Source organism: Anolis sagrei, chromosome 4 (genome assembly GCF_037176765.1).
Source record: "Anolis sagrei isolate rAnoSag1 chromosome 4, rAnoSag1.mat, whole genome shotgun sequence".
NCBI lineage: Eukaryota > Metazoa > Chordata > Lepidosauria > Squamata > Dactyloidae > Anolis > Anolis sagrei.
Genome location: NC_090024.1, coordinates 62,844,903 through 62,859,832, shown reverse-complemented (window position 1 = coordinate 62,859,832; position 14,930 = coordinate 62,844,903). Strand labels below are relative to the sequence as shown.

The 14,930-nt window shown below is 37.4% G+C and overlaps 1 protein-coding gene across 26 annotated transcripts in view; it reads left to right on the top strand.

Moving 5' to 3' along the window:
• EPB41L3 (erythrocyte membrane protein band 4.1 like 3) overlaps positions 1–14,930 on the top strand; it is a 195,664-nt gene that overhangs the window by 119,515 nt on the left and 61,219 nt on the right. For all 26 annotated transcript variants that reach the window (XM_060775089.2, XM_060775088.2, XM_060775084.2 and 23 more), the window contains exon 3: positions 948–1,145. In XM_060775089.2, the coding sequence (XP_060631072.2) occupies positions 1,092–1,145 (54 nt within the window). In that variant the 5' untranslated portion in view covers positions 948–1,091. The remainder of the gene's footprint in view (positions 1–947; positions 1,146–14,930) is intronic.

Sequence of the window (14,930 nt, the reverse complement as noted above, 5' to 3'; positions counted from 1 at the left end):
TTATATTAATTGAGGCATCAGTAGGTTAAATGTTTTTTTGAATATTTACATAAAACTGTAACTTAAGATAAGACTGTCCAGCTCTGATTAAACCATTATTCTAATCTTCTTCAGTATAAATGTGCTTATGTATCCTTCCAATAATAATAGAATAAAATAATAAATGTATTAATAATAATAATAATAATAATAATAATAATAATGTAAAATAATGGAAATGTAATAAGAATAATAAATAGAGTAAAATAATGAATATAATAATAACTATAATAAAGGAAAATGATAAATGTAATAATAGAAATAATAAATAGAGTAAAATAATAAATGTAATAAAATAATAAGAATAACAGAGTAAAATAAAAAAATAACCTTGATTTGAGTATAAGCTGAGATTGACTTTTTCAGCCTAAAAAAAGGCTGAAAAATTAGGCTTATGCTCAAGTATATACAGTAAATATCTAGCAAAACCACAAAGCTCCAAATGTTATAGCATTGAGCCACAGCACTTAAAATGGTGTCAAACTGCTGTATTTATGTTGTGCGGATACGCCTTAACTGCCTGATGGAAAAGGCATATTGTTGAATGGAACATTCTAGCCTTCCATTGTCTTCTGAAAAGTGGCACCGTTGTTGAAAAATCATACAGCAGGCTGGATTTTATAAGCTCAGATTCCTCCCAAAAAGATAAGAGAAAATGAATGTATTGTGGTGACATTGCCCTGAATTAGCCATTTTGTGACAGACCAGCAGTTTCATTTCAATTGGGAATATGGAATGAAATCCATCTCTGTCACACTGCATTTATATCTGCATTTTAAAATGTGGTTCCAAATAGTCCTCGGCAAAGGGATATCTGATTGGGCTTTGTGATTTTGAAAGCTTACTGTGATCAGCGATGTTTTTTTAATCTGAAGCTGGAACTTAATCTCCCTGTTTTCTCTTTGTAGGCCACTGACAAAGAACGTGAATTTGCTGCTGCAGCAGCAAAACAACTGGAATACCAGCAGTTTGAAGACGACAAGCTATCGCAGAAATCATCCTCCAGCAAACTCTCCAGGTCTCCTCTAAAGATTGCCAAAAAACCAAAAAGCATGCAGTGCAAAGTGATCCTTCTGGATGGTTCAGAATATGGCTGCGAAGTGGAGGTAAATATTGGAAAGAAAAAGGGGGTCAGGGAGATATTTTTCATTTTTTGTATATTATGTGGTGTTTTATCAGCTAACTGTACTTGGTTTAAGGGCAATTTCAAGAAAACCTTTCCTTTATTAACAAAAGGAAGTGTATCAATGGGAAAATATATATAATGTTTTGAAAACTTCATGATTGTCAGTGTGTATTCAATTGGGAATAGACCATCGGAAAACAAACTAGACATATAGAGTATTTCTGTTCCAGTGATTCCATGTGATGACTTGCCTAGTAAATAGAAATTTAATAGTGATGCTTGTAATTTTGATGGGTATTTGTGAGTTCAGCAGCAGGATGCTCCAGAAAGAAATAATAACTATACAGATGGGAAATTCCACAATTATTCCACAATTATTGGATTCTCTAGCAATGACCGAGTCTTCTTCATGAGCACAGCAGTATTAGAGGGTTGTCTTTTTCAGGACTTTCATCTCAGACTCTTCAAATATCTTACCTAGGATTTTATACATTTCTGTTTAGGTTATGGATCTTTGGATATGTGAGAGTTCATGAGAAAGAGCAAACAATTTATTAAGCATCAAGGCCAATAGTATGAGGCAGTGATGGGGAAAAAGCCAATTCTCTGCTAGGGATTATGAGGATATAGATTGGAAATAAAACTGCTAGGATTGTATGCCTATATATAAATCTGTGTTGCAGATGTGTGTTTGGGATTGTGTTTGTAATTCTAGTCTCTATATTTCATAAAAATAGCAACTGGAAATGATATATAGAGTACCAAAACAAAGGATTTGAAACACATTCTATATGGGAAACGTCACAGTTGGTGTTTTAATTTAGCGAAAAGGATTTCTGGCGATAGGGGCCATAGCAGATGCTTTAAAAATGTGCATGTGACAGAAAATGTATGAAGATTTTTGTCTTTGAAACAGTAATATTGCTAAGGGTGATTCAATGGAATTGTCTTGCATTCAGAACAGAAAAAAGAGGTAGTTATTCACTATACATAATTTATACTTTCAAATGTTTTGCCACGAGGTGTAGTGATGGCAAGGGATTTCAATAAAATTATGCAAGATATAACATATATTAGCTGTGATAACAGAATAAAGTTTGTAGGCTTAGAGGTATCCCTACAGTTATGTTGTATCCTATCCCTGATGTGTAGCTCAAATTTATGCCTCATCCAATGGTCAGGGATCTGTCCAATGAGTCTAGTATCAAAGTGTTAAGGATACCAGTGGAATTCTACAGCAGCATATCACATAAGACATTGTAGATTATGTCAAGACTCAAATTCAGCAGCTTTATAGCTGGGTGTGAGGGCCTACCAGTTCCTAGTCCAAACTCCAAAACGTAGGAATAACTCCTACAGATAGGGCTCAGAGGATCAACCTTGGACTACAGATTGACCATTTCATCTCTGATTCTGGGCTTCCAATCAGGCATGAATCTGTGATGCGGTTAGTAAATTGATCAGTTTAACCACTGCATATCAATTCATATTGTGCATGATTTCTTGGAAAACATATTTGTATCCTCTGAATTCTTCAGAATCCTATAAGTAAGGCCCTTTCCACACAGTTGTATAAAATCCACATGTAACTGGATTATATGGCACTGTGGACTCAAATAATCCAGTTCAAAACAGATTATCTGCCTTGATATTCTGGGTTATATGGATGTGTTGAAGGGCCTTAAGAGGAACATCAGCATCTTTACTTTCCTGTAGTCTTCTACAAGGAAGTGGTGATGGCATGACAGGAGGAAAGTTGCCTTAATGATCTACTTGTGGTTGGCCACTGTTGGAAACCTGTCATATATCCAGGCTTGGCCCCCTTGGATAGGGGACAGCAGGCCCGTAGCCAGGATTTTGTTTCGGGGGGGGGGGCTGAGTTTGGTGGGGGGGGGGCTGAGTCTGAGTGAAAGAGGGTCTGCCCTAGCAAACCTAATGTATCGTTTGCTAGTTATCCTTGAACATGAGTTAGTACAAAACATATTGCACAGATGAATAAAAGAGCCACAGAGTTATTCAGTCTGATGATAAACATAGACAAGGCTAGCAGGAACAAGTCAAGTAATAATAAAACATATATAATAATCTAAATGATGTTTATTTTTCATTTCTGTCAACCTTCTTTTTCATACTGAAACCCCCATTGCTTCTATGGCCATGCACCTTTCCTGCACCTTTTCTCAATAGTGGCAAAGAAACAAATCCCTCTCCCATTTCTGATTTTTGTATTCTCAGAAATAATGGTGTTCAGAGCAATCTCACATATTGTATATGCTGAATCAAATGACAGGAATGCCTCTTAATAGTAATAGGATCTGGCTGAAACTATGAATGACATCTGTTATGACAGGATTCCAATAAAATAAGTGCAGCCTATAGATAATGTAAGAAGTGGAGTGAGAAAGGATGGCTTGAATGGCCAGGCTAGATAAGTTTAACCACATCCAAGTTGAAATCATCTGAAGATAATTTATAAACGTGTGTCTGTGTGTTTTATATAAAAATAATTTTCTCCCACTTCATCCCATGAAAGTATGCCATAGGGAAGAAATTAGGACAGGGAAATGTTTTTAGTCCATAGGCCAAATTCAGTTTCAAAAATGTGCTCATGACCTGCATCCCAGTAGTCGATGGGACCAATGAATAAAGGTGTGGAGGCCAACAAACCCAGTATGTTTTAGCTTCAAGCCAGTCAGAGGCATTTCTCCTTTCAGGATGGAAGAAAACATAGAAAAGCCAGGAAATCTTTATGACAGTGATTATTATTGATATAAGAGCTGTTCTACAGTGGAGTAGATTGGTGGATGTCTTTAAACAGAGGTTGAATGTGCATCTTTCAGGAATGCTTTAGCTGTATTACTGCAAGTGAGATATTGGAATAGATAGCCTTTGTTGTTCCTTCAGACTATGAGAGCCTGTGAACAGGAGACAAGGGAATATTAGCAAAAACAATAATTGCAGGAAGGGATGGCAGCTCCTGCAACTAAAGAGATATTTCTTGAGAAGGGAATTACAGGTCTAGATCTGAGGTGATAGGCTCAGGCAGAGTCTCAGGTCCAAGAGTAGGATGTCAGCCTTAAAAGGTGATGCCATGCTCACTTTTTGCTGACCTTTAATCCTCTGTGAATGTTGCTTTCATCTGTTTACTTTGAATATCATATAGTTATTATTTATCTCCATATTTTACTCTGTCCACATACAAATCCACTTGCCCCAATTCCACTTTTTTGTAAAAAAAATATCGTCTACCTTTCTCCCTGTTTGCTTGCATCTGTGATGTGGACTGCTAGCCAGCTTTTCTACTTTAATCTGTGACCATATTTATTTATTTACATTATTTCTATCCCGCCCATTTCAGCCCGAAGGCGACTCAGAGTGGTATAGCAAGTTGTTATGTTTTTATTTATTTATTGACTTTATTTATACACCACCTTTCTCCTCATGGAGACTCATGGGGGAAAGTTGCCTGTATCACACCATAGCACTTATCAATCTTTCTATGTCAAGTATGTGACCATAGTTTTCTAACATTTCAGACATAGCTCTGCCGCTCTCTGTGCCTCTGAATCTCCTCTGCCTGTGTTTTCTCTCCTCTGGTTCTCCTCCTCAAAGTGCACTCTTAGTCATTGTAAATGGTTAGGTTCCCTATTATATCATATAATTCTGGTTTTAAAGGATGATGTCTGTTTTTAATTTAATATGTTTTGTTTACTTTTTCACTTTTATGTATTGCTTAGTTACTTGTGGATTCTATTTAAATTGGTTATTGGTTTATTCTTTTATTATCCTAGTTTCATTTGTGTTATTTACACTGTTGTAAGCTGCTCCGAGTCCCCTCTGGGAGATGGGATGGAGTATAAATAATGTTATTATTATTGTTATTATTTGTTATATTGACATACACACTAATAATAGACATTTGATTAACCTCTCATTCATGATCTATTTTGTTTTGGGTTTTTTATACTAATCTCAGGTTTGTTTAAAACAAATATGCCCTGAATTTGGTTATCATTGTGGCTTTTCCCATATTTTATTCTATATATTTTAAAATCTGTTTTACAGTGTAATGCAATATAGCAGAACAACAATAAATCACAATACAAATTATTATTATTATTATTATTATTATTATTATGTTTATTTATACCCCATTTTTTTCACTCTACAAGTAAATTCAAAGTGGCAAAATCTTGTTTTCTCTCAGTCCTACTTATAAAAAGATTTTCTTGTCAATCCTCTGTCTTATACATTTTCCTCTATTTAATTGTCTATTTTTATTAATAATAGTCATATCTAGTGCATGTCATTTATTCATTATATCACTTGATATAATGGTGGTTTAAATCTGCTGATGCTCTTGGCACATAATAAATGGTTTCCATATAGCCTTGAGGTTATCTTATAGCTCTTTTAAAGATGGACATTTTGGCAGTTGGGTTCCTGTCATGCTCCATTTTACTAATTGTTCACTCAGTAAGGATAAAGATTTATTTATTTATTTATTTATTTAAAAAAGACATTTCGACAAAGATAAGAGATTTGTTAAGCATAGCAGCATATAGATGGGAAACTGCATAAAAACAGACTCATAGAGTTGGAAGAGAGCTCGTGGGCCATCCAGTCCACCCCTTGCTGGAAAATTGCATTCAAAGCTTGTGATTTCATCTGTGATTCTTGTGAAATACTTGTGATTTCATTTGGGATTCCTATGTTAGTTTTCCCAGTCTTGTAAGGTTTCTCATGGCTTCTCCCCATCATGTCTTCCTGCTAATGTGATCTAACCATGTAAGCCATTCCATTATTTCACCAGGATCCATTCCTTGCTTCTTTTCTAGCTTGCATGCCTTTTGCTGTAGCCTTGTCATATCAGTTGACACATGGAGACAGAAAAGGAGACGAGAATTGTTGTAATGCTGGTCGAAATCAGGGCTGTTGATGAGTCTGCAGAAGGAAGCCCCAGTTTCTGCTGAGCAGGTGCAGAGACAGCTTTGCTTTCACTCGTCTGAAAAAAGAGAGAAAAGGAGTGTAAAAAAATCTACTACTTTGTGAAAATATTGTAGACTGGCATAAGATAAGCTGATGTAAACATACACATCACAACAGATTAGTTATGGGAAAACTAGAATTAACAAGTAAGTTCTGGCTAGAGTTTAAATATATGGAGGATTGGGTATATATTTGGAACAAACATTTTAGTATTGCTGCCTCATAGTGAATTAGTTATCAATATGACTGAGCAGCTCCTCAACTGGTGTAGAGAAAGATATTAATGATATCGGTTTAGCCTTTGGATACAGAAAATACTGATAGTTTTTGTTATAGAATGTTGCTGCAACCAAACCCAGTCCCTGCTTTAGATCATGTAATAGATTTCCAGCCTGGTCTAATGACTTCACTATTCAAAGCATGTTAATTGTAGAATTTCACATTTCAATGTATAGCCCACCCTTGATTTCCCATGGTTTCGTCTCCTTTTTTTTCTTACCAAAAAGAAACCTATCAAGTTTGGGAGGGTGGAATTGCTGCAGTGTTTTTGATTAGGAACTGCAGAAGTTCATCTGAAAGCATCCACAGTGTGATTATATTCAGCTCTGATTAGATGATGAAGAGGTTAATCAGATGTCTATTATTTGATAACATCCTTTTATCAAATAATAGCTGACAAGACCATCAGCAGCAAGCAAACCTTTTGTTTCCTTTTTACTGCCAGTGTTATAGTTTTGAAACCATTCAACTTTGCAATCAAGTCCAACAATTTGTTTAATTAACCAAGGGCAAGCAATGCTGGGTTTCACTGCAGCAGCAAAAACAGTTTCCACTGCAGCAAGTAGGAGAGGTAAAATCGTACTTTCTTATTTTGCCTCCTAAAAAGGCTTGTTCACTGATAGATAGGACATTTTTTCCACAGCAGGTCTTAAGTTCTGGAGACTGCTCCAAGGGGGGAGGTCAGAAATCCTGATGGTAACTGTTAACACCACGTTGAACTTAGGCCAATTCTTGTTTGCCAAATATGTTAAAACATCTTTTAAGCCATACTGTTACAATTACCTTGTAGATAAATATATCTTCTTTCCTTGCTCACCTTTTGTAGAGCTGATGTTCTCCTCCTAGGCTTTTTGCTTCAGTAGATGTTAAAAATCTGTTTTTCAAAAAGTGGGTATATCTTCCAACAATTCCATAAAATTTAAGAAACTCTCTCCTAAATATTATAGTTTGTATATGTGGAATACTAGTTTAAATGAGATCTGTACTGCTGAGCAAAGACCCTAATTTGGTCTGATTCCAGAATGAGGACTAGGTCACCAATCTTCTTATCAGGATTTAGCAATCCTTGGTTGCTGGCTTGTTGCTGCTACTTTATTTTTATTATTTTTATGTTTTTGGATTAGTGCTGGCTTTTTAGGATCAACAAGTATTTAGCAGGGGAAATGGTTGGCCTCAGTAGAAAATGTGCCATACTATACCATGCCATTGATACTTGTTACTGTAAAGTAAAAACATGTGATTTATTAATTGCAAAATCAAAGTCTATTGGATGCTGACATATAATAAAACATGCAGTTGTTGTTCTGGTTAAATAGCTGGCAGTAGTACTTGTCATTAACACCATTCATTGTATAAAATTAAATTGAAAGAATGAAAACAAGTGAAATCTAGGCAATCCTTAATTGGGTAGTGGTGATACTTTCTAATCCATTATAAGAGGTTTATTTTGCAGGAAGCTTCATTTACATTTTGCCATATGTATAGTAGAAAAGCAGTAAAACTCAGATGGGAGGCTTTGAGACTGCAATGCTGTACAAACAGAGGGAACTCGGTGGTTCTGAAGGGATGTCATGGAGTGAGTCTGATTTCTGCTCCTCCAGAACTGAAACAGAAACCAGTGGATTCACATTACAAAACAAAATATTATATCTAAACATTAGGATGGGCCATTTATTTATTTATTTACTGTGTACAAACAGAGTGAGCTCAGTGGTTCTGAAGGGATGTCATGTAGATGATGGAGTGAGTCTGATTTCTACTCCTTCCGTACTGAAACAGAAACTAGTGGAGTCACATTACAAAACAAAAGATTATAGTGTTTCCTCGCTGCCTCATGGTTTGCCTCATGCAGACTCGCTGTTTTGCGGTTCTTTTAAAAATGTATTTTTAATAAATATGAATTTATTGGTGCTGGCGGGCCATTGGTTGGCCCTGGCAGAGGGAGGGCACTGGCATTGCAGTTAGGGAAAGAGGAGGAGGAGATGAGGCCACCACCAAGAACAAGGGAAGGACCAATACCTTCAATGAGCCCTCCGTGGCTGCCTTCTGTTCTCCCATCCATGCCAGGGCAGGATTTCCCACCTCACCTCGGCAGACTTTGTAGGGCTGCCCTGGGCCTCCATGGTCTCTGCAGAGCTCCCTGTCCCCAGCAGCCCTACAAAGGCTGCCAGGGCGAGGTGGGGATGCTGGCCCTGGCAAATCCAGGTGTGGGGCAGGGCCTGCCACTGGTTGGCCAGCCAGCCAAGTGGCAGGAAACTTCCCACCACACAGGGGGCTTCTGGGAAGAAGAAGCCCCCTGCAAGCAGCATGGCCTGCAGGAGGGCACCCACCACCGCAGTGACCTGATCCCTCACCGGAGTAGTGTACAGGAGCCTACAACCCCCCTGTTACGCCAGCTCCATTGGCTGCCAGTTTGCTACTGAGCACAATTCAAAATGCTGGCTTTAGCTTATAAAGTGGTGGCTACTCAGCTATGAAACTCCCCTTCCTAACAAATTTAGATCCGCTCCCTCCCTCCTGACCTTTTGAAAGAAATTAAAAACTTGACCATGGGACCAAGCCTTTGAAGAGTAATTCAGTGCAATAGGTGGATATGAAATAAGTGCAACATGATTGGAATTGTCTCCTGGACTATGACTTTGAATTTGTGTGGTTTGATAATTGGTTTTTAATGCATAGATGTTATTTCTTACTTTTATGTTTTAATGTATTTGCTTATTGTTTTTACATGTTTGTTTACACAGCATTGAATTGTTGCCAATTTGTAAGCTGCTCTGGGTCCCCTTTGGGATGAGAGAAGGCAGAGTATACATATAGTAGATAAATATAGTGTGTTCCTGCATAGCATTGGATGAACTAGATCGCCGTTCCTGTCTTTTCCAAATCTAAAATTCTATTATTCTTCTGAGAAGAAAGGCAAGAAATTGTATTGTGTTGTTGACTTGGCCAGCGTGGTCAATGCCTTGGTTACATCCAGATTGGACTATTGCAATGTGCTCTACATGGGGCTGCCCTTGAAAATGGCCCGGAAGCTCCAACTGGTACAACGGGCGGCAGCCAGGCTCCTTACTGGAGGAAACTATAGGGAGCATACAACACCCCTTTTAAAACAGCTTCACTAGCTGCTGATAAGTTGCCAAGCCAAATTCAAGGTGCAGGTTATGACCTATAAAGCCCTAAACAGTTCGGGCCCCGCCTATCTTCACGATTGTATCTCCCTATGAACTGGCGCGAACTTTAAGATCTTCCGGGGAGGCCCTCCTTTTGCTCCCACCACCGTCACAAGCACGGTTGGTGGGGACGAGAGAGAGGGGGCCTTCTTGATGGTGGCCCCTCACCTCTGGAATGCCCTTCCTAGAGAAATAAGACAGGCCCCATCCCTCCCCTCCTTTCGTAAGAGCCTGAAGACCTGGTGGTTTAAACAAACCTTTGAGAATGACTAGTTCTAACTCTGCCCCAGATACTGTTGAAACTGGCCATATCTTCTTCTACCAATTACCCAAGTCACTCTCTTCTGTTAGGCCCTGGAAATGTACAGCCATAGACTCTACCTAATTTCCCGGGCCCTCTAAAATCTCAGTAGCCCGGCCCAGCCTTTTAAACTGCCTTGATCAGATATGATTACTTTAAATATATGTGCTATTGTGGTTTTAATGCTTATATTGTCTTGTAAATTTTATGTTTATGCCGTTTTTTCTTGTATGCACTGTTTGTGTTACTTGGAAACTGCTCTGAGTCCCCTTGAGGAGATAGAGCAGTATATAAATAAAGTGTTGTTGTTGTTGCTGCAATTTTTTGCCTTTTTAGTAATTTTAGCAAGTTGCATGGCAAAGAATTTTTAATGCAGACAGATCTTAACATGTTACTCGAGTAAGGAGACTCAAACTATAAAACATTGTTAAAATAATATGTTTAAAATCAAGTTTTAACTAATTCATTTATAAAACAAAAACAAATAACTTTCTGTACTGTTCACATGTTCAGGCCAGTGGCAAGAGTTCACTGGATACAAATGTGACAGTAGGTCAGACATTTCAGTACCTAGGAGAGCACCAAGCAAGCTGCTTACTTGTTCCAAGAACAAGAACACTAAGTGAATTCTTGATACCACATTACTAAACCAGCAACTTACTCAAAGAAGTTTGTCTTATACTTTTTCTTGGCTCAGAATATTTGCTAGGTCCCCAGACCTTCTGTTGCCAGAAGTATTCCCTAGTAATAATTGGCTCCGAATGCTCTCCCAGTGGGAAGAGGAGGACAGTTTATTGCAACCTGTAAAATGTCCTATTGTGTCAGCTTCCAAACTCTGTTCCACAGGATAGATTTCTTGAGAGATTCAGATTCAGAATCATGTGGGGTAAACCACATGACAAAAAAGAAAAAAGAAATCACTCCTTCATTTTACCAATATAAATGATCTGCTACTTTAAAAAAAATTCATGATGGAAGAAGGCATCTGATTTACAGGAGACAAATTTTTAATTCTACCATTATAGAAATGGGAAATTCAGCACAATATAGTCATCATGTGAAATGCTTACAGAATAATTTGATATACCAGGAGTAGGAAAAATACAGCCCATGGAACTATTTTTGAGACACCTCTTCAGCAGCCCCAAAATTGTTTCCCATAAAAATAAGGATAAGAAATGGGGAAATAACTAAAATAGTTCCGCATTTGCACCCCATTTTATGCCATAATGGCAATAGAATTTCTCAGTCTAAGATTCCAGGTAGTTTACGGGAGTTAAAAACACAACTAAACTATTAATAAAATAGTTAAAAACACACCATTAAAAAGAACAACATATACAAACATCACAGCACATGAAAGCCCTGAAAGGCCAGCCAAAACAAAAAGATCTTCACTTGCCTACAAAGGGAAAGCAAGGAGGGAGCCAGTCGAAACTTTTTGAGAAGGGAGTACCTTAGCCTTGGGCAATCCATCAAGAAGGCCTTCTTTTGTGTTTCTATTAGATGTAACTGTTAGAGTGAGAAGGGCTTGCCAAGAAATAGGCAGGCTCATTTAAGAAGATACGGTCCTTTAGAATCAAATCAATCTTGAAAGTATCAATCCAAAATGGCCTAGTGATCTTAAATCGTTTGGTCCAAGTTCATTTTGCCCTAGGGATACCAAAATAATGATGCATCTAATTTTATAAGTATAGGAAAGGCTGTACGCTAGTTATGCAAGCTCAGCAGGCCTCTGTTGGATATCTTATAACTTCTGGTGAAGAAGTTATAAGGCAAAGTATATCCCTTGATACCCAGTGGGATGCCCTCCACCACTACACCACCCTGTGGATATCAAAACCCTGGATACTCAATACCTGTTATATACAGTGGTATAGTAAAATCATTTCCCTTATATAAAATGGAAAAATCAAGGTTTACTTTTTGGATTAAAAAAATATTTTAAGGTGTTGATGGCTTAACGTAGTATCTGGGAATATTGAAGGCCAACTGTATTTCTTCCCTTTGCATGAAAGCATTCCATAGTGCTGAAAACTAGCACTTAATTAACAAGTGATCCAGAGCTTTTGTTTTGTTTCATTACATCTCTACCAGATTTCACAAACTGTTTTTCAAACATACAGGACATCAATTTTTATGTTCTACAATGATCATGTGCAGATGTAGTACTGATGTATGCTACTATTGTTATGAGGACCATAATGGAAAGCTGTATTTATATTAATATGTTCAGTGGGTATGTGCCATTGCACACATAATTATTTCATGCATGTATGATGTGTTTTGGTCTGCAACTATGCATTGGGAGGGAGGGTTACTAGAAATCTTGTCATTTGATACCAGTCACAAGGGAAGATCAAGTTTACTGCTCTTTGAGTAGGATGTTGTGGATGGGAGACTCCCCAACTGTTGTCAAAGGTATGTGTTAATATTACAGATGCTATGACTGATAATGTGGAAAGTTTATTTGAAACCTCACATTGTCCGCTCTGCTTGCAAACTAAGAATGGCATGGGATTTTTAAATGCCTTGTAAAGAAGGAATGCTTGCAATTACACTGTTTTCATTTCTACAAGAAGTCAAGAGTTCAGAGGCTGACCTACTATGAACACTGAAGTCATTCAGCTGGAAGAACTGGACATGTGTTGTTACTGTGCTACAAAGTGCTCCTGACACCATGCTCAAGCTCCAGGCCCATCTTTCCTGCAAGAGTAATGATAATAGATGCAGAATAGATGGAATTATATTTTCAGGTTTATAAATTATTTTTTGAATGCTTTAATGCTTGATACACATCTTTGTGGGTTCATAAGCAAAAGCAGTGATCATTTGGTTTAATGAATAGAAGGTGGCCAATTGCAATGAAAGGAAGAACAGCATAATGGAATGTAAATTATATATTTCCGAAAATAAGATTTTCATGGCATGGATCATGGCACACAGTTTTGAATCAGTCATATAAATTAACATAAGAAGAATAAAGACAAATTAGTTTTGGCACTATCTGAATAAAATATTCTGTATTCTTCTGTTCAGTTTACCATGAACCGTACATCAGTTCTGAAAATAACCAACAATTCTAGAATTGGTGTAATTCTTCTAAATAGATTTATTGATGTAAATTTCCTGAACCTCCTGCAGGTGACATGAGCACTACTATCAAATACTCAGAGTCAAATGACATGGCACATCTAGCACCAAGTTGTGAAGGATGTCTGCTTAAGAGAGCACATGATTTTCTTCACCCATATATCTTGTAGACAACATACTCTGGTTTGCAATTGATTGGAAACTGAACACAGACGTAATTTGCAAGTCTGGTTTCTGAGTAAGAATGCGACTATTTTGTTGTTTAGTTCTCACATTCAAGGCTGAATTATTTCCAGTTTTCTACTGCAGGAGAAAATAAATCCAGTGGATTATTGCTTGGTGTTCACATATTCCAGAATTTTTCAAGCCATTGAGGTTTTCCTTTCTTTTCAGTTGATATACGAGTAATGGTGAATAGAAATAGAGAGACACCTTTGACAAACAAGCCTTTTTAAAGGACTTTTTATGCCTGCCAAGGTTCCCCCGCCCTAACAACATAAACTTTGGGAGGAGGTAGAAAAACAGAAATTTGCTATCAGACATCAACAGCATTTCTGCAGCAAGCAATGCAATAAAGCTTGAGGTGGGAAAGAATGGTATTATTTTGCTGTAGCCGATGCAACTGTAGCTCTGGGATCCTGCCTACAATATGCAGGGTAAACAACAGCTAAGCCCTGGTTTCCTCACTTAGCATTTGTGAACCAGGGAGGAGCAGATAAGCCTGCCTAATCAGGAAATGGAAATCATAAAAAAGTGGAAGCTGGTGAAAGAGGAATCACCCCTGAATGTTTTCAGAAAGAAGTCTTCAGGTTGTCTCTAGCAGTTTCAAAAAGTTGTGATTTACTTTAAGCAAGACTTACCTGACCTGTCTGTTTTCTTCCTCGTGTATATGTGGTTACTTTTGAATAAAAAGTAGTATAGGAACCTATCCCCATTCTTTCCCATTTTTTCCATATGATTGTGCTTCTGATACTAGATTTTTTTGCTAAAGAAGTAATGCTGAGGAACACACCTACTTTGTTAATGGAAATATAGCTGTATATTGCCGAGGAATACATTTAGAAGGAAATGTTATTTTGGAAAAGAAAATGGGTCAGTCACAGAGAACATGCATTACTCGAAACATCCAGCTTGTCCCTCAGGTTCTGTAACTAGGTTGGCTTCCTCCTTCTTGTCCTTCTTCCACAGAGCAAGGACTTCCTGACCAGACACTCCTTTAGTATATAGGCTGATGTCCTGCTATACAGAGATCTTTAATTAATTGGCTGATTTTTATTTGTGTTGATCTTTGTATTGTTCTCTTCAAAATGTATTCGTATTTGAATTTGTTCTCTTCAAAATGTACTTGTATTTGTATTTGTCACCATCCATTTGCCACTTTTTCCAAAAAAAAAAAAAAGCCAGAGTGTAATATTACTAATTTAAATACATACATTCCATCAGTCTTATTTATTTATTTATTTATTTATTTATTTATTTATTTATTTATGTCACTTCTATCCCGCCCATATCAGCCTGGGGGCAATTCAGGGCAGAAAGAGGTAAACCTTTCTTCCATCCGAACTGGGGCCAAAATCTTAAGTAGAATTATGGGGGAAAATATGTGGGTGGTATTTTGTAGCAAAAGGGATTACATTGCTTTAACCGTGTTATTGCAGTTGCAATGCTACAACCATACCTGTTTAAAAGAATAAATGGGCACTAGTTTAAGTATCAGCATAAATATTGCTCAAAGGAGAAGTAATATGCAGTTTGGCTTCTATCCTATGGAAATGCTGACAGACCAACATATGTCCCTACACTACAGTACTTCCAAGTCATCAGTCATAGTTGTGTGTCAGATTCTGTTATCTGTCATCTGGTTGTATCCACTCATTGTACCAACCCATTATGCAACTTGCACAATGGAATTTTCTCTCTTTTTTTCAGCCCC